Genomic DNA, 26805 nt, shown 5'->3' on the forward strand with positions numbered 1-26805 from the left:
AAAACCTTCCAGAAATTCATTTATTCTATTCCACAACAAACTTCCAAAGTTTCAACAGTTATGTGGAATTTCTTAGAAACATTATGAAGCTTTTATGTTTGTGCATTTTGTTTTTAGTTTGAAGAAATGCTCTAAAATAACAAGGATTTCAATAAAGGTACATAGGATAATTAAAACAAATATTTTAATTAGCTGCCTAGTTTCACCATTCATTACATTTAATTGTCTACCTTCCAACCAAACGTGCATTAATTTGAAACAAAAGAATTAGGCAGAAATATTAGTGATCCAAAGCTTTAATTTAATGGCAGAGACAATAGCATAAACACTGATATTCACATGAAAATCATGGTGCAAACCATTGTTATTGTAAAATAAATTTGCTTGACCATATTTCATTTTAATAACCAGATGACAGGTAAAATTTTCTGTCAAAGTAGTAAACTCACCCAAAGTGATTTACGGTTTTAACAGAAATAATGCCAATACAGTACATGGAATCGGAGACAGGCAAAAATTAATTAACCTAAATAATTTCTCTTCAGAATCTTTATGCAGTAAATCTAAATTTTCCAGGATTAATTCTCATTTAACTGCTGAAAAAGTAATTGTTAGCAATGTTCAATTTTTTTCACATCACAATAACTATAGGAATCAGTGATGAACCTGATATGTAAAATACCCCAAAGATCTGCTTGTTGCTCAAACAATTCATTTGGAATCTGCATTGTGACATAACTAATTTGAGTGTTACAAATAAACTAAATAAACTATATAATATGTACAACTTTGTACAGCAACATATTCAAAGTAACAAAGGAATAACAACTGTCAACCATGTGGTACATCAGTAGCTAGAGCACCAAAGTAATGGGCTCAATAATGTTCAAGTCAAACTTGGACTAGTATTTGGATTCCTTATCAGCAAATTTTCCTGTCCAAGGAAGGAAAAAAAAATAGGGCAGCCTCCTTGCATAATTCTAGAGTGCTTCATGGTGGAAACGAACAGAAAATGCACTGGCAAAATCTACTCATTGATCCACACAATCTCAATGTTTTCTAATGTGGTGCCCATAAGTTTGGAAAATTAAACGATAATAAATATGGGCAGTGTAGTTGACAAGGAATACTACTCCATCAAAAAAAAGGAGCCTCCATGTTTGCACCCTTTTCAGGAAGAAAATTTCAAGTATTGAATCTTTGGATTGGATATTCTTTGTAGTTTTTATTTTGTATTACTATTTTCCTGCAGTGATAATGGAGGATGCAGTCAAATTTCAAAATCTTTCCATCCAGTTAGCCGAACTTAAAATCTTAAGAGATTCATAAATGCAAAACACTCAAAACACTCCTCTCTCAAGCCTTCCCATCTTGAGAGTAGCACTTACACTCATGTCATACTTTCCTGGAAACTTACCATTTTTGCAAGGTAGTGGGAAAAGGATTAAGTAGGCAAGTTTTTTTGCACCTCCAAACTACCTGTTTAAACTAAAGTTGTAATCAACACTGTTTGTCTATAGCTACCTCAGTTTTAACCAATACTAATATATTTGCAAGGTGTTTAGAATCAAACAGCGAAATGGAAAAGGGCTAGCATACACCACTAACCCAAAATGTTTCAGCTTCTAAAATCAACTTATAAACTCTTCGGTTTCCATGACGCAAGCACTTGCTTTGGAAATTAAAAATGAAAGCAATTAACAGGAGAAGCCAGTTAAACTTTGTTCCTATATGCTTCATTCTAAGAACAAGAACATGACCAGGTATCAATGTTTGTTCAGCAGTTAATACAGCAGAATTTAAAAGCAATCCAACTATGGGGTACTGTACTCGTTTCTCCAAACAATTTATAAACTATGTATCCGTCCTTCACATCTACAACAATGCACCCTTCAGGAGCAGCATTTCTCCAAACAGACCATTTGTCATCTTTTACTGTACTAATCCTTTCAAGAGGTAGGTATGGCTGGAGGGCCTCAATGAAAGTAAAGCCTACAATGTCAGAGGTAGACTTCTTTCAATGGATCTTTCCATAATGCGTCCTTCATGTTTGTTGAACTCTCTCCAACATTCACAGTAACATTCTTTTTGAACAGCTGATCCTCCTTATTAACAGTCTACAGTCAGGTCGATAATGTCCACATCACTTTTGCCATTTGCAGGATTACTAAACTGATTGTTGCTGGAATCTGTAAAATATAAAATTGACAACTGGTGAGTCAGGTACAAAAATGCTGTGTATAAAGACTTCCATTTGCAGAGAACTTTTTTCCAATACAGTGGCTTTCCGAAACATAATAACCCATTAAACGTCAATCCAACACCACCAGTGTGGAGTGCTAGACTGGAATTTTACTGTATCCTCATCCACTCATTGTTACCTCAAAAATACCTCAAAGTCACACACTACTTTCCATGGACATTTCCCCTTACCAGTTCATGCTTATTCAAAATGTTAATTTTACCTCTATCTTGAGCTTTCAATCAGTGCAGGATCAATAAAACCCAACTCTAAAATATGGTATCAGATCCAGATGCAAAATTAAATCCTCAGACATGTCAGAGTCAGAGCTAAACTGAGAGGGAAAAAAAAGCATCATACAAAGAGGAAAGAAAAGGAGCATCTGAGGCTGGGTAAATTTGGGCACTTTGAGCACATCAAATACGTACATCAGCTGTGTGGAAATAAGTCTCTCCTTTCTTGAAGAAGAATGTGATTAACCAATCCTCAGAGGGATCAGAAGTGGAGAGAGTGAGCAATTTCAAGTTCCTGGTGTCAAGATCTCTGAGGATCTAACCTGGTCCCAACATATCGAGGCAACTACAAAGAAGGTATGACAGCGGCTGTATTTCATTAGGAGTTTGAAGAGATTTGGTTTGTCACTGGAAAACTTTTATAGATGTACTGTGTAGAGCATTCTGACAGGCTGCATCGGTGCCCGTTATGGTGCGGCTACTGCACAGGACTGAAAGAAGCTACAGAAAGTTGTATAATTAGTCAGCTCCATCTTGGATACTAGCCTCCATAGTATACGAGACATCTTCAAAGAGTGGTGCCTCAGAAGAGAGGTGCAGAAGCCTGAAGGCACACACTCAGCGATTCAGGAACAGCTTCTTCCCCACTACCATATGATTCCTAAATGGACATTGAAACCATGAATACCACCTCACTTTAAAAGAAAATGCTGTTTTGCACTATTTTAAATCTATTTAATATACATATACAGTATACTTACTGCAATTTATTTCTACATGATCATGTATTGCATTGTACTGCTGCCTCCAAGTTAACAAATTTCACGACACATGACGGTGATTCTGATTACCCCAAGAAAATTTAAGTATTAGACATCAATTTAGAACACAAAATGGATGATGGATAGAAGCGTAAATGTTCCAATGAAACCTTCACGTTAAACCAAAGCAATTATAAAGTGACTCAATCTGTCATCCCTTCTCAAATAGCTACTGAATAGGCACAAATAGGAACAAGGAACTGTACAACCACATGAATATGAAATATAATGAATATAGAAAATACATGTTTGTATTTCAGATCTAGGTCTTCCACTGCAAACAAAAAACCTTAAAAAAATAATGCCACAGTAAAAGGGTAGAAGAAAGTATCAGAGGTTTGTTAAATGTTTTCAAAAATGTGCATTAACAGAAAACTTTCAAAACACAGATGAAAATGGGGAGATGATGAGTGGGTAAACATTAAAACAAAATAGTTGAGAATGAAATGTCCATTTTCTTTTTCAAATTTGTTCAATGATTAATTAATGGCATTCACTGCCCTTGATATTTATTTGAATAGGAGCAACGTGACAAACAGTAAAGAGCTCCAAAAAGGCTCCAAACTGTTTTCCAAGCCTTTGATTAAATTTATGCAGCATAGGTCAATTATAAACACATTATCACAGTCGCAAAAATTGTCCTGGCACTTTGACCCCTGTAATTTTGACTTTTTATTTGTAGTTTTGACTTGTCCCAAATTTAGCACACTCTTGTTCAGAGGATGTATAATAATCTTTTGGCATATATTGAGACTTGAAGTTACAGAACTCTAATAGTAGCAGTATATGTAGTCCTGCCGAAGGGTCTTGGTATGAAACTTCAACTGTACTTTTTTCCCCATAGATGCTGCCTTGCCTGCTGAGTTCCTCCAGCATTTGTTTGTTGCGCTTGAATTTCCAGCATCTGCAGATTTCCTCTTGTTTGCTACATGCAGTAGTATACACAATGCATTGGGACACCATCGTTACCTCAATATCCTGTGCTCTCAGTCCATTCATCTGCTTCCAGTATTGGATGAGATACTTTCCTTCATTAAAAACTACAATATGACCAAACCAGTACTGTTTGTTCTCATCAGAAGCTTTTTTCACAAACGACATCCATCTTGCCAGCTATTGCCTCACACTAAATGAGACTGCACAACCTTGTTGTAATATCTGATCCTGTTCTGAGTCAGTTATACACATTTTGTTGAATAACAAAACCACCAGATTTTAACCTCCATTAACAGAATTCTTCTCTACTCTTGCCATTGTTAGGTCAGATATACACTGTATATGAGGTCCGTTCATAAGGGAAGAGAGTGTCGGGGCCTTACCAATGTAGAAATGTATTTTACTTGTATTAACAAAATGGCATTTTTGTCTAACAAAATAGAACCTGCTTAAGATGGTGCTACTAAGGAAGGGTGACAGCATAGTGGTGGTTCACAAAGCAAAAAATACAACTGAATACCATTAATAACACTTTTTCTGTGGTAATGTGGTAAAGTATCACCACAAACGATGAATAGGCAAGAAGAGTGAGGCTGACCCAAGGGTTGAAGTATGCAGTGTGATGCAAAGTTGGAACGTTTGAGAAGTGGTCGGAGCAAGGTTGGGGCACGTCAAGGAGTCAGGGATGGAGTTGGAATGAGCGAATTTGAAAGCAATCAGAGCAGAGAAGCTTCAGAGCCTGTTCATCGAAATTAGGAGTGAGGTCAGATTGATCTAAGCGCCAAGCTGATTTGAAAAGATCATGTATGGCCTCAGGCTGTGCACAGGGTACAGGTCCAGAGTGTATCGCTGCAGCAGGGCCAGTATCCTAGTGTAGGCACGACCTGGTGTTTGGACAATTAAATGTTGGTCCAGATAGACTGAAAAAGCAGCATGTCAGGACTGCAGGCAAGGGTTAAGCCAATTCTGCTCACTCTTCCATGGCACTGAGGCTGTGAGACTGCTTCAGGCTTCACACCTGTGAACTTCACTGTGATTAGCCCTACTGTGTGATGAACTGAGATGGAGGCTATGGGCATACTCCAGCTCCAGGTCAATGCACTCAATTTCACTCTGTATGGTGTTGTCTGCTTTTATTGTTTGCATGTTTTGTGGCTCCCCTCCCCCCTCCTCTGCATTGGGTGTTGGGTCTTTTTTAAAATTGGGTTATTTTGGGTGATAAATCTCAAGGTTTTGTAATTTATACATACTTTGATAATAAATGTACTTTAAACTTTGAACTTTTATAATAGTGTTTTGCTAATAGCGCTCGTGTAACATTATGCCGATGGAAGAATGCTAAATACACTGATCAAGCAGACTTACAGAATGCATCATATCCTTGAACTTGTGTATAAAGGAGTAACTATGCTGTTTTATCAAAGCTATCACCAGCTCCTGTGTGGTGCTAGTCTTCCCTTGCTGTAAGTAAAATAAACGCACATATGATTGATCCATTCTGAGTTAATTTTTTTTTGTTATATTACGTAGTGTAAAGGTGCTCGACATCCGAGATCTTTGTACTTCTTTAGCTATGAGTTAGGTCTCAGAAGACTAGATAATAGCCAATATTGTTCCTTTCTTTAAAGGCAACAGAGACAAACCACAAAATTACAGACAAGTGGCTCTTGCATCAGATTAATTACAGAAAACTGTTAAGGACAGGGTTTACTTGCATTTGGAAGCATTGGATTGTGCAGGTGTGGCCTAGTTTTAAATATGAGGTTTTTTTTTAAAGAAATGATAGTCCAAATATAATTCATAGTCGATGTTGGCTACATAAATTTTGGTTAAAAAATTGACAGGGTTACTTGTGGTAGGCTGGTCCAGATACCACAACAGATCCATGACAAGTTGGTAAATTGGATGCAAGATGCCTTGATCATTTAAGTCAGAGGGTAGTGGTGGAAGAGTATTATTGTGGATGGAAGTCTGTTTCAAGTGATGTTCTACAAGGATCAGTGCAGTGATCTCCCGTTTGTGATATACAGTCAGTGGCAGCTTTATTATTTACCTCTAGTAACTAATAATGTGGCCACTGAGTGTATGTTCATTGTCTTCTGCTGCTGTAGCCTAGCCACTTCAAGATTTGATGTGTTGTGTGTTCAGAAATACTCCTCTGCACATTCATGGTTATTTGAGTTACAATTGCTTTCCTGTCAACTTTAACAGGTATGGCCATTCTCCCTTCACCTCCCTCAATAAACTCTGCCCTTAGAATTACTGCTTACTGGATTTTTTTGCTTTGGAAGGGCAGAGCAAAGAATTAGGACAGAACTCACAGAATTGCTCGTTATTAAAAACTCACTGCTTTTTTAACCACCAGACCTTCCAACCTGCATTAATGAATGGCTAATTAAGTTTTGCTTTCCCTTCAATTTCTCTCGCTGCGTCAGTCATTAGTGAGTATGGATTTACTATGACCTGCAGCGATGAAGCCAAAGAAAACTTTTACAGTGATCTTGACTGCATTGTGAAAGCAATAACACCTGGTGACAAACTACTGATGGAAACAACTTCAGAATTTGGAACAGGGTACTGGGACATCAGTCACACAAGTGGGACATTTTTGATTTCAGATTGCTAGGGCTATGTGCAGTGCAGAGACTGATCACTGACAGGTCAGATTTGTTCACTGTATCGCAAGAAGCCAAAAGTCATTTAGATTTTTAACATTGGAAAACTGAAGCAAATTGAACATCGTGAGCAATTTGCAGCTAGTTTTGATGACAAGCTGATGTCCCGTGGACCCCTCACTGGAAACACAACACAAAATTGGGATTTGTTTATAACTGTAGTGATAGAATCAGAATTATCAGTCCTCAGATTGAAAAAGAGGCATCGCCACGACCGCTTTAATGAAAATGATGAGAACATTATTGTCAAGATACTGGCAGTGAAGCAAAATGCCTTTATCACGTGGCAGAACAACATAAGCTCCAAACTAAAATATGATCGCTTCAAATACCTCCAGAGCCAGGCACAGACTGCCTTGTGTAGAATGCAGGATGAGTGATGGGAGAAGAAATAAGAAAAGGTCCAGCACTATGCTGACATTAAGAACTCCAAGTTGTTCTTCAGTGTTATTAAATGTGAAGAGAAAAACACCTGCCATATGAAATAACAACATTAATACTGTTACGTATCCCGTAACTGGATAACTTACCAGCAAAGATAGAGAGGTCTGTTGAAGTCTGGTGTCACTATTTTCAAACATTTTTATTTATAAAGGGACACAAAAGCAGGGTTAATACATACATTCGGATAGTGCACATCGTCAACATTCAATCTAAAGCGCAGGTATAGTGATAATCATCATTAAGAAGTGAGCTCTGCTGGTGTCTGGGGGTTAATAGATTGTCCGTTGGAAATATAAAAGTCACTCTGAAAGTCTGCAGGCCTCAGCCCTTTGAAAATCGCTGGGTTTTGCATGGGGCGACCGAGAGAGAGAGATTGGGGAAGAGAAGAGAAAGAACTTGCCGAGTCTCGAAGAATCTTCCGTGAAATCGGGGGAGCGTTGGTTTCCTCTCCCCGATGTTAGTTAAAGCGGTTTTCTGTGATTCCAGCCACAGATTCCAATTCCGGAATCTAACGCACGTGGCTTCCTTCAGAATGGCTTCCCGCTACTGTGGGAACAGTCTCGTGTCTTCTTGGTGCGTCTGAGGGGCTGTCCCCCTGAGACCCTCCTTTATACTTCCTCACGGGGTCGCAGGTGTCAATCAGGTTGGGATGATGCAACCTCTCTCTCAACCAGCCCACCTTGCCCGAGGGCTTTTCACGTGGTCTCCATGAGACAATAGTCGCTGGCATCTTATTCTGTATCCCAGGCGGGACATGCAATTTTGCACGTTTTTCTCTCTCTCTCACTTCCTGGGTCTACTGACCCCCCCCCCCAATCAACGGGTGCTCTTGCGATTCTCACAAAGGAGGGGGGCTGGGATCATAACAATACCAGGTGGAAGGAACCCCTCAACAACCTGTTCAACAGGCTCTTTGCTGTAGACCAGGGTGCACCAGTTTCCACAGAAACCTCTTGATAACACTCTCAGACTTCCTCCTATGTGGATGAGGTCGAGAAAGTCATTGCTCAAACAAGCTCAGGAATATCACCTGGGGATGTCACGTGATGACGTAGGATCGAGATGCTGGAACTCAGCCCTCCCGTAAAAAAGTTAATAAATTAATGTTTAAGTGAAGAAAAGTCAATCAATACTTTTTTAAGGTTACTCATAAACTACTCTGGATTGTTTTAAGCTATGCCTCATAAACAGAGGATGAAGAAAACTACTTCCGCGAAGACCGCTCAAGTTGGAACAGAATCAAGGCCTACTTCTACTGAAGAACCGCGGACTCAGGTACAACACACACACCGCGGCAGCATCGGCCATTTCTAAAGGAAAGGATCAACGAGAACTGCGCATGCGCAAAGGAACGAGCATGCGCAAACGAGTGCAACCAGAACTACAAAACCCAGCAACGACTGAAACCGACAGTGAAAGTGAGTCTGAGAGAGAGTCGGACTCTCTGGAAAAATCAGACGAAGATGGAGATGAAAGTTCCTCTGAAAATACAAAAAAGACATTGAGGCAAATAATGCATAAATTAAATGTATTAAAAGTAATTAAAAGTAACCAAAAAGTAATTAAAGAAAAAATAATAAATATGGAGGCTATGTTTGATAAAATGACAAAGAAACAAGAAAAAATGGAAAAGAAAATTACAGATTTGGAAGTCAAAGTGGAAGAAATGGATGGAAGAATGAAGAAGATGGAAGATGATAATGATGCCTGGACATCAGAAAGAAAACAACTCGTGGGAAAAATTGATAAGCTCGAAAATTTTAGTAGACGCAACAATATTAAAATTGTTGGACTTAAAGAAGGTACCAAAGGAGAAGACCCAATAAATTTTTTTCAAAAATGGATTCCTGAAAAATTGGAAATGGGAGAAGAAACTTCAATTGAGATTGAAAGGGTGCACAGAGCCTTAAGACCAAGATCTCAAGATGATCAAAATCCACGATCAATTTTGATAAGATGTTTAAGATACCAGGATAAAGAAAAGATTTTGAAGGCGGCTGCCCAAGGTGCTAAAAGATGAAAAGGTCCATTGATGATAGCAGAGAAACCAGTTCTTTTTTATCCTGATATAAGTTATAACCTTTTGAAGAGAAAGAAAGAATTCAATCCAGCTAAAAATGTTTTATGGAAAAAAGGTTATAAGTTTTTAATGCGTCACCCAGCAACACTGATAATTTTTTTGGAGGAAGGAAAAAGATTTTTTCCTGATTATCGAGAAGCGGAGGTGTTCGCACAAAAACTCCCATCTCTTCGCTAATTAAACATAGAGACTTCTAAATGTAATGGTTAAAGATGAAGACAGAGATAGCGAATGGAACTGATGGACATTTAAGGATGATATAAGGGAGAAAAGTAAAATTTTAGAAATAATAACTGAGAATAGTATGTTTTTTTTAATATATATACTTTTTATGTTGCGGGGGGGGGCTGGGGAGCTTTGAATCGGTTACTACGGGATTCACGTGTGTAATCATGGCTACTGCCATGACCCGTACAATAGAGGGGGGGTAATGTTGTGTTTTTTTCTTTCACAACATTAGTAGGGGGGTATTTTGTTTTTTTCTTTATTTTCTATTTTTCTTCTATTCTTTTGTCTGGATGATTGGTGGGGACACACATAGCAACATGGAGACTTCTAAAAAGATTTCCCAGGATACAATGAAAGTTGAAAGATTAGGTATTATTATAGATTGGAGTAACATAATTAAAAATAATGACTAATCTATTGAATTTTTTAAGTTTTAATGTTAATGGGCTTAATGGACCAATAAAAAGAAAAATAAATTTAACATATATTAAAAAAATGAAAATAGATATAGCTTTCTTACAAGAAACTCATTTAACGGATATAGAACATCAGAAATTAAAAAGAGACTGGGTTGGAAATGTTATTGCAGCTTCATTCAACTCAAAGGCGAGAGGAGTTGCAATTTTGGTTAATAAAAATTTACCAATTAAAATACAAAATGTATTAACTGATTCGGCAGGAAGATATTTAATTATACATTGTCAAATTTTTTCAGAACTATGGACTCTTATGAATATTTATGCACCAAATGAAAATGATGTAAAATTTATACAGGAGGTCTTTTTGAATTTGGCTAACGCACATGATAAAATATTAATAGGTGGAGATTTTAATTTTTGTTTAGATCCAGTTTTAGATAGATCAACAAAGGCTATTACAAAATCAAAAGTAGCAAAATTAACTCTATCATTGATGAAAGATTTAAATTTGATTGATATATGGAGAAGAATCAATCCAAAAGAAAGGGATTATTCATTCTATTCAAATAGACATAAAACATACTCAAGGATAGATTTTTTCCTATTATCAACAAATACTCAAGATAGAGTGAAAAATGTGGAATATAAAGCAAGAATATTGTCTGATCACTCTCCTTTAATAACGACAATGATAATGATAGATAAAGAGGAATCAATTTATAGATGGAGATTTAATTCAATTCTACTAAAACATCAAGATTTTTGTGATTTTATGAAAAAGCAGATTCAGTTCTTTTTAGATACAAATTTACATTCAGTTGATGATAAATTTATATTGTGGGAAGAAATGAAAGCATATTTGAGAGGCCAGATAATAAGTTATACTTCTAAAATTAAGAAGGAATATATGATAGAAATAGATCAATTGGAAAAAGAGATTATAAAATTAGAAAAAGAATCTCAAAGAAATATGACAGAAGAAAAACAAAGACAACTTATTAATAAGAAGTTAAAATATAATACACTCCAGACATATCGAACAGAAAAAGCAATTATGAGGACTAAACAGAGATATTATGAACTAGGTGAAAGATCACATAAAGTTCTTGCATGGCAGTTAAAAACAGATCAGATTTCCAAAACAATAAATGCAATTCGAACAAAAGTGAATGAAATTACTTATAAGCCTCTAGAAATTAATGAGGCTTTTAAGAATTTTTATTCTGAGTTGTATAAATCAGAATCAAAGAATGATGATGTTAAGATAGAAGAATTTTTATCACAAATAACTCTTCCAAAATTAAATACAGAAGAACAGAAGGGATTAGATACGCCTTTTACATTGAAGGAAGTTGAAGAAGCTTTGGGATCACTTCAAAGTAATAAATCTCCAGGAGAAGATGGTTTTCCACCTGAATTTTATAAAAAGTTTAAAGATTTATTAATTCCTCCTTTTATGGAGTTAATATATCAAGCGGAAAGAACGCATAAACTTCCAGAATCTTTTTCAACAGCTATTTTAATAGTATTGCCAAAAAAAGATAGAGACCTTTTAAAACCAGCATCATATAGACCTATTTCTTTATTAAACACCGATTATAAAATAATAGCAAAAATCTTATCTAATAGATTATCTAAATGCTTACCAAAATTAGTGCATATGGATCAAACAGGATTTATCAAAAATAGACAATCGGCAGATAATGTAACCCGGTTATTTAGTATAATCCATTTAGCGCAAAAGAGGGAGGAAATGAGTGTGGCAGTTGCTTTAGATGCAGAAAAAGCATTTGATAGATTGGAATGGGATTTTTTATTTAAGGTATTGGAAAAATATGGATTAGGAACATCATTTATAAAATGGATTAAAACCTTAAATACTAATCCCAAAGCTAAAGTAGTGACAAATGGTCAAATTTCAACATCATTTCAGTTAACAAGATCAACTAGGCAAGGTTGCCCATTATCACCTGCTTTGTTTGTGTTGGCAATAGAACCACTAGCTGAATTAATTAGAATGGACCCAGATATTAAGGGTTTCAGAGTTAATTAGGAAGAATACAAGATTAACTTATTTGCTGATGATGTTCTACTTTAACAGATCCATTACATTCACTACGCAAATTATCTTATAGATTAGAATATGGGAAAATATCGGGTTATAAAATAAATTGGGATAAAAGTGAAATTTTACCTCTTACTAAAGGAGATTATAATCAATGTCGATTAATAACTCAATTTAGATGGCCAGCAAATGGTATAAAATATTTAGGTATAAGAGTTGATAATGACATAAAAAACTTATACAAATTAAATTATTTACCACTTTTGAAAAAAATTCAGGAAGATCTTGATAAATGGATGGCATTACCAATAACATTAGTAGGTAGAGTAAATACTATAAAAATGAATATATTCCCTAGACTACAATATTTATTTCAATCATTACCAATACAATTACCCCAGAAGTTTTTTCAAGAGTTAAACAAATATGTGAGGAAATTTCTCTGGAAAGGTAAGATGTCAAGAAAATAGTTGGAAAAATTGACATGGAAATTTGATCTAGGAGGATTACAACTTCCAAATTTTAAGAATTATTATAAAGCAAATCAACTTAGATTTATTGCATCTTTTTTCGAGAAAGATAAACTGGCATGGAATAGAACTAGATAAAATAGGAGAAAACGTACCAGAAGATTTTATATATAAATGGGAATCTAAATGGATACGGGAAAAGAAAGATTCTCCTATATTAAAACATTTGATTGATTTATGGAATAAGATAAATGTTGATGATGAGACAAAAAATCTTTATTAGCAAAGAGATCTTTAATTCAAAATAGACTTATTCCTTTCACAATGGACAATCAACTTTTATATAATTGGATTCAAAAAGGGATTAGATATATAGGGAATTGTTTTGAAGGAGGTATATTAATGTCATTTGATCAATTAAAGAATAAATATAAAGTATCAAATAACACTTTATTTTGTTACTTTCAATTAAGGGCTTATTTAAGAGAAAAATTAGGTCAAACAATGTTATTGCCGAAACCTAATGAAATAGAAATTTTAATTCAAAAAGGAAATATTAAAAAATTTATATCTTGTATGTATAATTTGATTCAAAAACAGGCAATTAAACAAGGAATCCATAAGTCAAGACAAAAATGGGAAAGTGATTTGAATATTAAAATTGAAGAAACAAATTGGTCAAGACTATGTCTTGATAGTATGACAAATACAATAAATGTTCGGTTAAGATTAGTGCAGTATAATTTTCTACATCAATTATATATTACACCACAAAAAATAAATAAATTAAATCCAAACTTATCGGATCAGTGTTTCCGATGTAACCAGGAAACTGGTACTTTTTTACATTCTACATGGTCTTGTCCTAAAATTCAACCTCTTTGGACAAATTTAAGACTTTTACTGGAACAAATTACAGGAACACAATTTCCTCATAATCCAATATTACTCTTATTAGGTGATACTGAAGGGATAAAACCAAAACTCAAACTAAATAAATACCAGAAAGAATTTATAAAAATTGCACTGGCAGTAGCCAAAAAAGCTATTGCAGTTACTTGGAAATCGGATACATATTTAAGTATAGATTCTTGGAAGAAAGAAATTTATGGTTGTATTCCATTAGAAAAAAATACTTATAATTTAAGAGATAAATATGAAACATTTCTGAAAATCTGGAGCCCTTATTTACAAAAGACAGGATTAAATCTATAGATGCTCTGAAGATGAAACAATTGGTCATTTGGGGAAAGAAGTAAATATACATATTAAAGTTTTTACGAATTCCATGGAGCATGTGGAGATCTTCCAACAACCAGACAATCTTTCTTTCTTTCTTTCTTTCTCTTTCTCTTTTTTTTCTATAGGGCAGTTAGGGGGGAGGGGTTAAGGGGAGGTGGGAAGGGTTATATACATTTTTTTTTCATACTTCATTTTGTAACTATTTAAAAATGCAATAAAAAAAGTTTTCAAAAAAAAAAAAGGAATATCACCTGGACAGGACTGAACACCTGTCAAGATCTTCAAGTCAGTAGGTCCAGTTGTAATTAAAACCTACAGAACCTGGTTTATCAACAACGGCATGTGTTGTGAAATGTATTAATTTAGCAGCAGCAGTACAACGCAATACATGATAATATAGAAAGAGAAAATAAGTAAATCAATTATAGTAAGTATATACAATTGCAAGAAAAAGATTGTGAATCCTTGTTTTCTGTATTAATTATGCATAAACTCCAGTCTGATCTTCATCTAAGTTAAAACAATAGACAAACACAATCTGCCTATATTAATAACACAATTGTACTTTTCATGTCTTTGTTGAACATGTTTAATCATTCACAGTCCAGGCTGGAAAAAGTATGTGAACCCTTGTATTTTGTATTTACTAACTGGTAGAACCTCCTTTAGAAGCATTAGCCTCCAATAAATGTTTCCTGTAGCTGCTGATCACAACTGCGAGGAGGAATTTTATACCACTCCTCCACTTAAAGTAATTTCAGTTCATCAATATTTTTGGGATACCTTGCATCAGGTCATGCCATAGCATCTCAATTGGGTTAAGGCCTAGACTCTGACTTGGCATTCTAAAACACAAATTTTCTTCTTTTTAAATCACTGTTGTTATTTACTTTTGAGTCTTGAATCATTGTCTTGTGGTATCATCCAACTCCTATTAAGCTTCAAGTGATGGACAGCTACCCTGGTGCTCTCCTGAAAATTTTTGAATTCATTGTTCTCTCAATGATCGCAACCTGTCCAGGCCCTGAGGCAACAAAGCAGCCCAAACCATGATACTCATGCTTCACAGTTGGGATGAGGTTTTGGTGTTGGTGTGCAATCCCCTTTTTCCTCCAAGCATAGCGATGTGCATTTCTGCCAAAAATTTCAAACTTCTGTCTCATCTGTCCACAGAATATTGTCTCAGAAGCACTGTGGAACATCCACATGGTCCTTTGCAAACTTGAAGCAGGCAGCAATGTTGTTTTTTTGGGAGAGCAGTGATTTTTCCATTGTTTCCTTCCAAGAACACAATTTTTGTTCAGTGTTTTTTCTTATTATGGACACATGAAGAGACTTTAGCAAGTTCTAGAGATTTCTGCAGGTTTTTTGCTGTTACCCTTGGGCTCTTCTTCACCTCCTTCAGCATTACACATTGTGCTCTTGGCATGAATTTTGCAGGATGCCCACTCCTAGGGAGAGTGGCAACAGTACTGAGTTTCCTCCATTTGCAGACAATTTCTCTTACTATGAAATGAAGAACATTCAGGTATTTAGAAGTGCTCTTGTAGACTTTTCCAGCTTTGTGCATCTCTGCAATTCTTCTTCTAAGAAGAAGAAAGTTGTTTTGATCGATGCATGGTGCACATAAACAGATCTTTCTTGAGAAGATACAATTCTATCAGTAATCTGACTTTGTGTGTCTTTTTTGTAGAGCAGGGCACCTCTACAACCCACACCTCCATTCTCATTTCATTGATTGGAACACCCAACTCCAAATAGCTTTTGTAGAAGGCGTTACCACAGAGATGCACATACTTTGAAATAGACTATGATTGTTTAAATGGTGTACTCTGTATTGATGAGAAATACAATTATTTGTGTTATTAGTTTAGGCAGATTGTATTTGTTTATTATTGTGATTAGATGAAGATCAGACCAGATTTTATGAGTAATTAATGCAGAAAACTAGGTAATTGCAAAGGTGAATGTGTGCTTTCAGGCTTCTGTACCTCCTTTCTGACACTAGCAATGAGAAGTGGTCATGCCCTGGGTGATGGGTGTCCTTAATAAAGGACATTGCCTTTCTGAGGCACTGCTCTTTGAAGGGGTCCTGGATACAACGGATGCTAGTACCCAAGATAGAGCTGACTAATTCTACAACTTTCTGTAGCTTATTTCTGTCTTGTGTGGTAGCTGCTCGCCCATACCAGACAGTGATGCAGCCTGTCAGAATACTCTCCGTGGTATATCTATAGAAGTGCTTTAAGTGACAACCCAAATCTCTTACTAATGAAATATAGCTGCTGTCTTGCCTTCTTCACAGCTGCATCAATATGTTGGGACCAAGTTCGATTCTCAGATCTTGACACCTAGCAATTTAAATAGCTCACTCTTTCCACTTCTGATCCCTCTAAGAGGATTAGTTTGTGTTCCCTCGTCTTACCCTTCCTGAAGTCCACAATTCTTTCGTCTTACTGACATTGAGTGCAAGGTTGTTGCTGCGACACCACTCAACTAGCTGGTATATCTCGCTCCTGTACGCCCTCTCATCTCCATCTGTGATTCCACAGCATTCGCACGAGCATCTGGGAAGAAGACAACATGCAACATGCCTGAAGACTTCAAGGATGCCACAATCGCCCTGCTCTTCAAAAAGGGAAGCAAAGCTGCCTGTAGTAAATACTGAGGCATCTCCCACTTGTCCATTGCCAGGAAAGCTCTGACCTGTATAATTCTCAACAATCTGATCACCAACTTATCAGAAGACAACCTCCCTACAACACAGTTTGGTTTTTGTTTGGGTCGCAGCACCATTGAAATGATTTTCGCTGTTCCTCAGGTTCAGGAAAGGTACACGGAACAAAATTTGAACTTGTATGCTGTTTTCACGCACACATATGTACAAATAGTCTGGATGAAAATGAAGGTAATCTGATTAGTGAACTTACAAATGACTCAAAAATTGATGAAGTTGTGGATAGTGAGGAGTGCTGTCAGATACAGCAGATTATCAGCTGGCTATTTAGGCTAAGAAATGGCAGATGAACTTATTAAGGAAAAGTGTTAAGGAAGGACCATTTTGGGAGGTCAAGTGCAAGAATAAAGTATGAAGTAAATAGCAGGACCAATAATGTTATTAATGTACAAAGAAATCTAAATCCATAGTTCATGAAAATAGCAACAGAAGTAGACAGGGCAGTTAAGGCAGCATATAGTGCTTCATCGGTTTGACTATTGAGTGAAAAAAGTTGGTAAGTCATAATGTAGCTGTATTAAACTTTGGTCAGGTCATATTTGGACTACTGTGTACAGGTTTGGGATCACCACATTGTAGGAAGGATATGAAGGCTTTCGAGAGGGTGCATAAAAAGTTCACCAGATGAGTTGCATGGGTTGAAAAGTATTATCCATAAAGAGAGACTGGACACACTTTCTTTGTTTTCTCTGAAGCATCGAAGGCTGAGGAGCAACTCAAAAGAAGCATATAAAATTATTCAGGCAGATTCAGTACATAACTAGAGTCTTTTCTCCCAGGATTGAAACAGCATATATTAAAGGGCATAGGTCTATGGTGTTTCTTTGCTTTGTGGGTGCTTGCAAGAAGACGTGTCCCAAGGTTGTATATGGTACATATACTTTGATAATAAATTTACTTTGAACTCGAAGGTAAAAGAGGGCAAGCTTAAAGCAGATGTGAGGCATTTTTATTTATATATACAGCAAGTGATAGGTACCACCAGGGAGGTAGTAGAAGCAGATAAGACAGCTATGTTTAAGACACATTAACAGGTAGGGAATGGAGGGATATGGACACAGACAGACACGTGGAATTAGTGAGATCGGCATCGTGATCAGTGCAGACAAGGTGCATTCTTGTTCTTGTGCTGTATTCTAGCTACCTTTGACAAAATAGTGAAGGATCTTATCAGTATTTTTAGGAAGAGACTTATTTATTATTAGACTTATTATTATTTAGATGATACAACAAAGAGGAAATGTTATACATTTCAAATCATATTTTATGGTTCTTAATGGGAGAGACTGAGCCTTTTGGGGATATTAACAGTGAAATCTTGTCATTTGCTTCTATGTGGATGGTACACACCGCAAATGGCCAATTGAGTGGCAACTAAATGGTTGCACAAACATGAGAAAATCTGCAGGTGTTGGAAATCCAAAGCAACACACACACAAAATGCTGGAAGAACTCAGTAGATCAGGCACTATCTATGGAAAAGAGCAAACAGTTGACATTTCACTTTAAGACCTTAGTTCGGGACAAAGTAATTGCTTTGTCTCATTCTTTAATACCATAAAACATAGGAGCAGAATTAGTCCATTTGGCCCATTGAGTATGTTCTGCCATCCTTGGCTAATTTATTATCCCTCTCAACACCATTCCCCCCAAAATTTGACCCCCTTAATAATCAAGAACCTGTCAACCTCCATCTTAAATATACGTAATAACTTGGCCTCCATTGCCTTCCATGGCAATGAATTCAACAGATTTATCACCCTCTGGCTAAAGAAATTCCTCCTCATGTGTTTTAATCTTTGTATTCTGAGGCTGTATCCTCCCTTCCTATATTTCTTCACTCTAGGGACATATTCTCCATGTCCACTCTATCTCGACCTTTCAATAGTTGAAAAGTTTCATAGAACATAGAATAGTAAAGCACAGTACAGGCCCTTTGGCCCACCATGTTGTGCCAACCCTTAAACCCTGCCTCCCATATACCCCCCCCCCACCTTAAATTCCTCCATATACCTGTCTAGTAGTCTCTTAAATTTCACTAGTGTATCTGCTTCCACCACTGACTCAGGCAGTGCATTCCACATACTAATCACTCCGAGTTAAAAAAACCTTCCTCTAATATCCCTCTTGAACTTCCCACCCCTTATCTTTAAAGCCATATCCTCTTGTATTGAGCAGTGGTGCCCTGGGGAAAGAGGCGCTGGCTGTCTAAACTATCTATTCTTCTTAATATCTTGTACACCTCAATCACTGAAATCCTCCCCCTCACTTCACTCTTCTAAACTCCAGTGAGTACAGGCCTAGAGTCATCAAACACTTCATTGTGTAATCCTTAAATTTCCAAAATCATTCTCGTGAATCCCCTCTGGACCCAATGCCAGCACGTGCTTTCTTAGATCAGGTGCCCAAAATTTATCACAATACTCCTAAATGGGGTCTGACCAATGCCTTATAAGACCTTAGCATTACCTCCTTGCTCTTATATTCTAGTTCTCTCGAAAGGAGTTCTAACATTGCATTTGCCTTCCTTATCAATGACTCCACCTGCAAGTTAATCTTTAGTGAATCCTGCACTAGGAAACTCTGATTTCTGAACTGCTCCCTGTTTAGAAAATAGCCTACATCTATAGCCTTTAATATTGTTGCAAGTTCACTCATCCAGGCAGTGGTGATAATATTCCTTCAGCATCCTAATTTGTAGATAATGGAAGGATTCTGGGAAATCAGATGAGCTGTGGTATACAATTTCTCTCATTTTTGCCTGTAGTAAACAATAGATAGGTTTAGACTCTAATTAAGTTTCTGGTCCATAATGATAGACAGGATGTTAATTTAGGATTGGAATTCCACAGTGATTATAATGTCATGGGGAAGTGGCTAACTGGTTATGATATTGTCAGATGCTTGGGCAGTGCAAATGCTTCTTGCCACCAATCAGCCCATAAAGTTATCCAAATTTTAACCAGACTGCTTCAATAAACAAGGAGTTACAAATAATTCGATCATTAATCAATCCAATACCTGGTTGAGGAATGCCAAATATACAAACAGCCAATTGTGACTGAACTCAGCACACTCTCATGTGGACCAACTGCAATGACTGGCACATCTCGATTAAAATAATTGATCTCTGATAATCACAAAAGTATCGATTGCATATGTTTTCCCTTCTAAAGATGAACAGGGAAGAGGGGGAAAATGACAGTAAACACCGGATTGATGTTAATTATATGCAAACTGTGGTACATCTAATATCCAATAAGCGTACTAGCATGCCAGAAAAGCAATCAAGAGTAAGAATGGGCAGAAATTAAAAATGAGCAAAATGAACATTACATATTACTTCTTTAATGTTGGTACCTGGATAGAAATGCAATCTATTGTGATTCCATACCAGTAAATTAGCAAGTGAAAAAGAACCAATATGCAATCACCAGAATTCCTTTTCTGGTGTGAAACTACAGCGCAAAAGCTCCCCCAGCTTCCTTCAAATACAAAAGGAATGGCTGCTCCTGTAAACACCACATCAATACAATCAAAAGTCTCAAAGTTAAATTCAAGATAGAAGATGTAATGAAGGAGCAATATTCAGCATCAAGCAGTGTGACAACTCAACAGTAAGGAATACATAATGTACTAAAGAGACTAAATGTGTTGTATTTTACAACATCTTTGTAAGCACAAAAATTTGTTTCCTTCATTATAGAGTAGCTGATTTGCAACTTATAAATCATGTTTCACCGATTATCACATCAATAGGACAGAAGTTAAAAAGAGACAAACCATCTAATTCCACTACTGAACATTTGGTTCCAAAGTTCTTCTGAGGCTGTTTTTCTGGCTTTATTGGAGACCAGCTGCCATCATCCTTAAACTGAACTTCAGTAGCATCTTCACACTCCTTCAATATATCTAAAAACAGCCTAGAAAATAAAAATGTATTTATTCTTCAAGCAATCCAACTATCACCATCATCTCAACTCTACTCTGAGGAGATAGCAAAGTGAATTTTTTTTCTAATCATGGCATTATACATAACAAGTTACATATAATGGTTCGTACATTAACACATCATTTGTAGATCCAGCTGTTAATCCAGCAAAGACCTCCTTACCTTTACCTGGAACCTTTGTATCAAAATTAAAAGAGCTGCCTCTCAGGTTAGTCGAACATTAAAGCAAAACTGCGTTTTTCAGTCAAAACTCCAAGCGCTTCAATCATCATTCGTATGATTTGTAACAAAGGCAGAATAAAGCCACCACAGACGGTGGCACATAGTGAACAAAACAGTGATGTAACAGCAGAAAGTAGTAAAACTTTTACAAAAGAATAATAGAAATGAGCAGAACCCATGAAGATTTCCGAAAGGAAAATCATGTTTGGCTAATCTGTTGTAGTTCTGAGGATGTGACTAGCAGAACAGATGAGGAGGAACAAGTGGACATAGCTTTCTAGCTCTTCGGAAGGTACATCACCAAAAAAGAATGTACTAAAGAGACTAATACTACAGATGAATAAATCATAAATGGTAGAAAGGAAAAACAAACAATATATTCATTTAATAGTTTAAATTATACACATTACACTATTCTCTGTATCCTATGAATCATAAATAGGTTAGCTATGTTCACAGAAATGTTCCACAAATTTAACCAATGGAGAGGTAAAATTGTTGGGAATACAGTGAACTGAATACTTTGGTGGAATGAATCAGAGAGAGAAAAATAAATTAGCATTTCCATAAAGGATCTTGTCCAATTTTTCTTTAAGAATGAAATTTTTCTTTTTTTCTAGCATTTCAATGTGGGGTAATCAATGAGACTGCAGTGAAATAGTTCACAATAAACGGATGACCACACATAGGAGAAGCTTCACTTCAACTGAGTCAAAACTAACCCAGCTGAACTACCGCTTTCGACCCAGCCTTTCACTGATCCGCTCTTTCAGACAGTCCCCACTAAATCAGTGCTTGTGGAAAATAAAGCCACAAAAATCCCACCTGGTGCTGTTGGGTTACAGATGCTTTGTCCAACTGCCTCCCGACCTGAAGCTGGTCACGCAAGAGGTACAGTCTGTTTGGACAATGAGAAGATGCACATAGAAGTGTTAACATATTCTTTTTTGTGGAGGGGAGGTGGAGGGAAAACTTGGTTTATCCATTTCATCAGATAGCCCAATCAAACAGTGAGTGTGAAACCAGTCACTTCAAGAATAGCATTGAAGACAGTACTGTAGGTTTGCAATAATAATACTTACTGATCTACAAACAACAGTTCATAAGGAGCTGGCTTGTCACACACAGGGCACATCCATGTAGGTTTTTTTTCATTCATCTGAATATATAGAGCTGCATCAAAACACTGTAAATGTGTGCAGGTAATACCACGGCAGGGCACTGAAAGGCGCATCTTACCAAGCTGTTAAGCAACAAAATTAGAAAAAGATTAGAAACAAGTTCCCTTTTATTAATGCAGTAAGATTTAATAACATGATTTTTGAACTGCTATATCCACTTTCCTGGCTTCCTTTGCTGGTATTAGATCAAGCACTGCCCCATTCCTACAACTATCTAGTATTGGCAGAAAATGTTTCAGTGATGAAGATGGACCACATGAGTTTGTTTTCCTTGGAGTAGGGGAGTCTGAGGGAGACCTGATAAAGGTGTACAAAATTATGAGGGTCATAAATAGGGTAAGTACTAATTTCCAGACAGCAAACCTGCATACAAATTCAAAGCAGGAATGGCCTTCTTGGACCCTTGAAACCACTCCATTATTTACTAAGATTTTGGTTGATATGATTGTGCTGTCTTTACGACAGTTATTTAGTTTATAATATTTTCGCTTAGTAATTCATTTGTTAGTATTTTCTAGTTAGAATTAGAAGTGTTTAAAGTATATTCATTGCATGTAAAATATATCGGCATGCGATGACGTAACATCCGGTTTTGCCGCGTCTTGTGGGAAAATACCGGTTTGAGATCAACGCGAGGGTGGGGGGAGCTCACCACGAGGCACACCTGAGCAGAAGTTGTTTTGCAGGCATTAGAAATCACAGTGAGAGCAACGCTGTAAGTTAATAGATAATCGATATATTGAACTAAGATGTTAATGCCGATCCTGTTAGAAGTAACGACGGTCGATAATGTTTATGCTTTCGTTAGTTAAAGAGTTGCGGATAGTTTGCATGGAAGTGTATTTAAAGTAGTCAATGGAGCAGGTAGACTCTCCCTGTATACTGCACCTTAGTGTAATGTAGTTATAGTCACCTTTACAAGTATTTACAATTGAAATGTGATATTAAGGAAGGAACAAATACTGTATCAATCTTGTATTGTTTTATCAACAGTTTTCCCCATATGTTAATGTGAAGAGTGAACAGTAAATGGTTAATCTTACTGCGATCTGGTGTCATTGACTGTGGTTTATCTCGACGTTGAATTCGGCGTTATTAGTACACCCAAAGGAGAACGTTACAATGATCATTTCAACCAACCAGATCATATTGCATCATCCTGGTTGCAACATTTCATCCATCCTGGTGATCCGATTCCTAGGGTTGTGTGCTCAAATCACTGTATACCAATAATTTTTGTGACCAGTTACAGTGTAAACATGATCTTTATGTCTGCTGATCATACCACTGTTATTGGCTGTATCAATGACAACGATGAGATAGAGTACAGGAAGCAGATTGTGAACCTGTGTCATGGTATCAGAACAGCCACTTTGTTATCAAAATGGAAGTTGGTTGTTGACCTAAACAAGCAGGATTAGCTGGTTTGATGAACACAACTCAGCCCTCATCAACCGAAACAGATTCAAGTTTTTTGCCATCCATATCACAGCAACCTCACATGATTCTTCCACATTGATGTGGTTATCAAGGAAGTGCATTAGTGCAGTTATTTTCTCAGGAGCCTGAGAAGATGCAACTTATCCACAAGGATTCTCTTGAACTTCTACAGATGCATCATATAAAGTATCCAGATAGGTTGGATCTCAGCCTGGTAAAGGAAACTGCTCCATTCTGAACCGACAGAACCTGCCAAGAGTTGTTAATATGGCCCAGTTCATCACAGGCTTGTCACTTCCTTCAATGGAGTCCACCTTCAGGATGCATTACTTCAGGAAGATTAATGATATAATCAAGGACATCAACCACTCTGGTCATTCTCTTTTGTCTTTTCTGTCTTCTGGGAGAAGTCACAGGAGTGTGAAGGTCCAGATATCCGGACATTACCACAGCTTCGTCTCCACTGCTATCAAGACTTCTGAACCAATCATCTCAAGATGGCACCAAACTGTGGTCTCCGTCAAGCTCGTGGTTCTTAGTTGTTCTTTTTTTTTTAAAACGTTGGTAATGATGGTTCTGAGGACAGAGAGGGGAGTTAGGGTTAGGGACTGGGAGGTGGGGGAATTAGCAGATCAGTTGGAGTCTAAGTCTCTGCTCTGCGTTTGAAGACCAGCAACACGTACATGATCGGATGTCCAGCCAGCAGACTGGCAAGGATGAGGGCAGGTGCCCCCCACAAACACCACTCTCCAGGTATGCAAATAGTGAGAACAGAGTTAAAGGCCTAGTATTCAGGGTCCTGTCATTAGTGAGTCCTGAGTTGATAGTAAAGATCAAAGCCTGAAGATCGTGAAGCCCAAAGATTGATTGGAAGTCCAGAAGTGAGGTCTGAATCCTGTGAATCTCTGCAAGTCCACTGGAGAAGTTGAAGACCCAATATCTGCAATCCATGAGTCTGCTGAAGTCTGGAGCCCAAAGATAGTCTGCCCTGGGGTTAGAGTACTGTGTATGTGTGTAGGTGAGTTGAAGGTAGGGAGGAATAGGGCTTGTTTCTCTATGTTCCGTATTACTGTGATCTCTAATTCCACCGAGCATAGTGGGCATGCTATGTTGGCAACAGAATGTGTGGTGACCATTGTGGGCTGTCCCCAGCACAGCCTTCAGTGTTGTTTGTTAACGCAAACAATGTATTTCTCTGTACGTTTCCATGTTCATGTGATAATTAAACCTGAAATCTAAACTTTTCTCACACCTCCTTCCTGCTGATGCTGCCATATTCTCGTACTCTTAACTTGACCTTTCTTAGTTATTATGTCCACTAGGCTCATTGCTGTATTCATTCTTATCAGCATATACACCACTTCATGCAAGGAATTTCGCTGCATATTGGTTTATGTGAGAATGACCAATAAACAACGGCACAGTAACTTCTTACCCCTTGCTTTTCAAGCCCTCAATCCCCCTACCAGATACTAGTTCCCCCATTCTTTCATTGATTTCCATATTATTGATGACATTGAACTCTCTTTACTAATGAGTGCAAATAGAAAAAAAAGATTGCTGTCAATCTAAGTTACACATGATCTTTACAAATACTATTTTAAATATGAGGAAATATTTAGTTTTTCTTTTAACTAAAAGAACAATTATATTTATTACCTTATCGGTAGTGTTTAAAAATATTAAAGTAGTGTCTAAGCATTAAAGTAATTCTTGCAAATCTTTTACTAATTTTAAGACATATTGTCACAGGAAGGAATACGTACGCTACACATAAGAGAGACACGAAGGCCAGTTGTGGTAACATCATTATCAGGTTCCAGCTGAAGCTTTTTGCGAACTTTAATGAAGAAGAAAAAGATAATTTAATTTATCAAAACTTTTCAATAAAAACAAAATTGCAATTATCCTAGCTTAACCAAGAAACTGTACTCCTGGTATGATTTTTTTGTTAAGTAAAATCAAGTTACAATATATATAATTACTCCATTGCACTAACTGAATATAATGGGACTAAGTACTTACTTAACTCCCTGGACACTTCCGAGGCTCTGGTTTCATTTACTTGAAGTTTCTGCAACAACTCTGCAGCTCTGTGCTGCCTTACCAGGTTTAGTACCACAGAATATCGCTACAAGAAATAACCAAAGAGGATAGTTACATTCATTAAATAGCTACAAATCTCCTTCAAATTAAATCCTGATTCTGTAACTATACCAGACAACGTATCACTTGCAACACAAGAGTCTGGTGATACTATTGTTAAAGCATCGATTCTAAATGATCACATCACACATAATCATACCTGAGTAAAATGGCCCCAAAATACTTTTACGTAGTTAGCTCCACGAGATGTCAAATTGAGAAGAGGCGTAACATCAATGGGTCGACAAGGTCTTCTTGGCTCTACTCCAGGTCTTCTTGATGAAAAGTAACTCTTAAATGAAAAATACAGAGGATGAAAATATCTGGCAATAAAATTTGTCCAACACTTGTTATTAATTAAAACAATTGACATTTAAGCTGCTTCTAGCTTTCAGAGGACCAAATCTTAGGCCAAGGAGTCTGTCACAAAACTAAGCTATAATTTCAACTTGCAAGTCTGAGCCAATTTTAGACCAAAGGTCAGAAATTTGTCTGATGGTAAAGGCTATCCGTTTATGGATGCTTGCAAGACAAATTCAATACTATAGCATGCAAGTCGGATGCTGGCACCAAAGTGATGATTCTTCTTTACTGCTTCAAAGTAGAAAAAAAAATTTCCTTGTCATGATTTATAACCCCAAGTTATAAATTACACTAATAATATCACCGCTGTATTCATGGGAGACATAATGGAGGGGTTCTGACATCCAGTCCATTTGGGAAGAACTCAGTGTTAGAAAGGGTGCAATCATACTGATGGGATTGTACAACAGATGCCCCCCCCCCCCCCACCCTCCAAATAGCCATTGGGACATTGAAAAACAGATAAGAAATCAAATTAAGGAAATGTGTAAAAATAATTGGGTTCTTGTCATGGGAGATTTCAAATTCCCTAATTTACACTGGGACCTTCTTAGTGCAAGGGTTTAAATGCGGCAGAATTTCTGCATCCTGGAAGGATTCTAAAATCAATATGTGGATGGTCCAACGAGCGGAGGGCCTGTACTGGATCTAGTATTGGGTAATGGGCTCAGCCAGGTGACTGACCTTTCAGTAGGTGAGCAATTCAGGAACAGTGACCACAACTCCTCAACTTTCAGGATAGCTACAGATCAAGATAGGTATGGTCCTTGTGGGAGAGTTCCAAATTGCAGTAGAGCAAAATATGAGGGCATTAGGCAAAAACTAAAAAGCATTAATTGGGAACACCTATTCTCTGTCAAGACCACATCAGATAAGTGGACACACACAAAACGCTGGTGGAATGCAGCAG

General features: G+C 37.0%; 1 protein-coding gene across 2 annotated transcripts in view; it reads right to left on the minus strand.

Moving 5' to 3' along the window:
• Positions 1 to 280: 280 nt before the first annotated feature.
• LOC132406268 (E3 SUMO-protein ligase PIAS4-like) overlaps positions 281 to 26805 on the minus strand; it is a 143521-nt gene continuing 116996 nt past the window's right edge. Inside the window, exons 7-13 of one of the 2 annotated variants that reach the window (XR_009516120.1) lie at positions 25693 to 25824; positions 25413 to 25518; positions 25154 to 25227; positions 21849 to 22009; positions 21592 to 21664; positions 20376 to 20515; positions 281 to 2189 (exon numbers count right to left, since the gene is read on the minus strand). Coding sequence is in view for 1 of the 2 variants with exons in the window: in XM_059991673.1 (XP_059847656.1) it covers positions 2110 to 2189; positions 20376 to 20515; positions 21849 to 22009; positions 25154 to 25227; positions 25413 to 25518; positions 25693 to 25824 (693 nt within the window). In the remaining variant the exon portion in view is untranslated. The remainder of the gene's footprint in view (positions 2190 to 20375; positions 20516 to 21591; positions 21665 to 21848; positions 22010 to 25153; positions 25228 to 25412; positions 25519 to 25692; positions 25825 to 26805) is intronic. The other variant, XM_059991673.1, reaches the window with a different exon arrangement.

The sequence above is a fragment of the Hypanus sabinus genome, chromosome 16 (genome assembly GCF_030144855.1).
Source record: "Hypanus sabinus isolate sHypSab1 chromosome 16, sHypSab1.hap1, whole genome shotgun sequence".
NCBI lineage: Eukaryota > Metazoa > Chordata > Chondrichthyes > Myliobatiformes > Dasyatidae > Hypanus > Hypanus sabinus.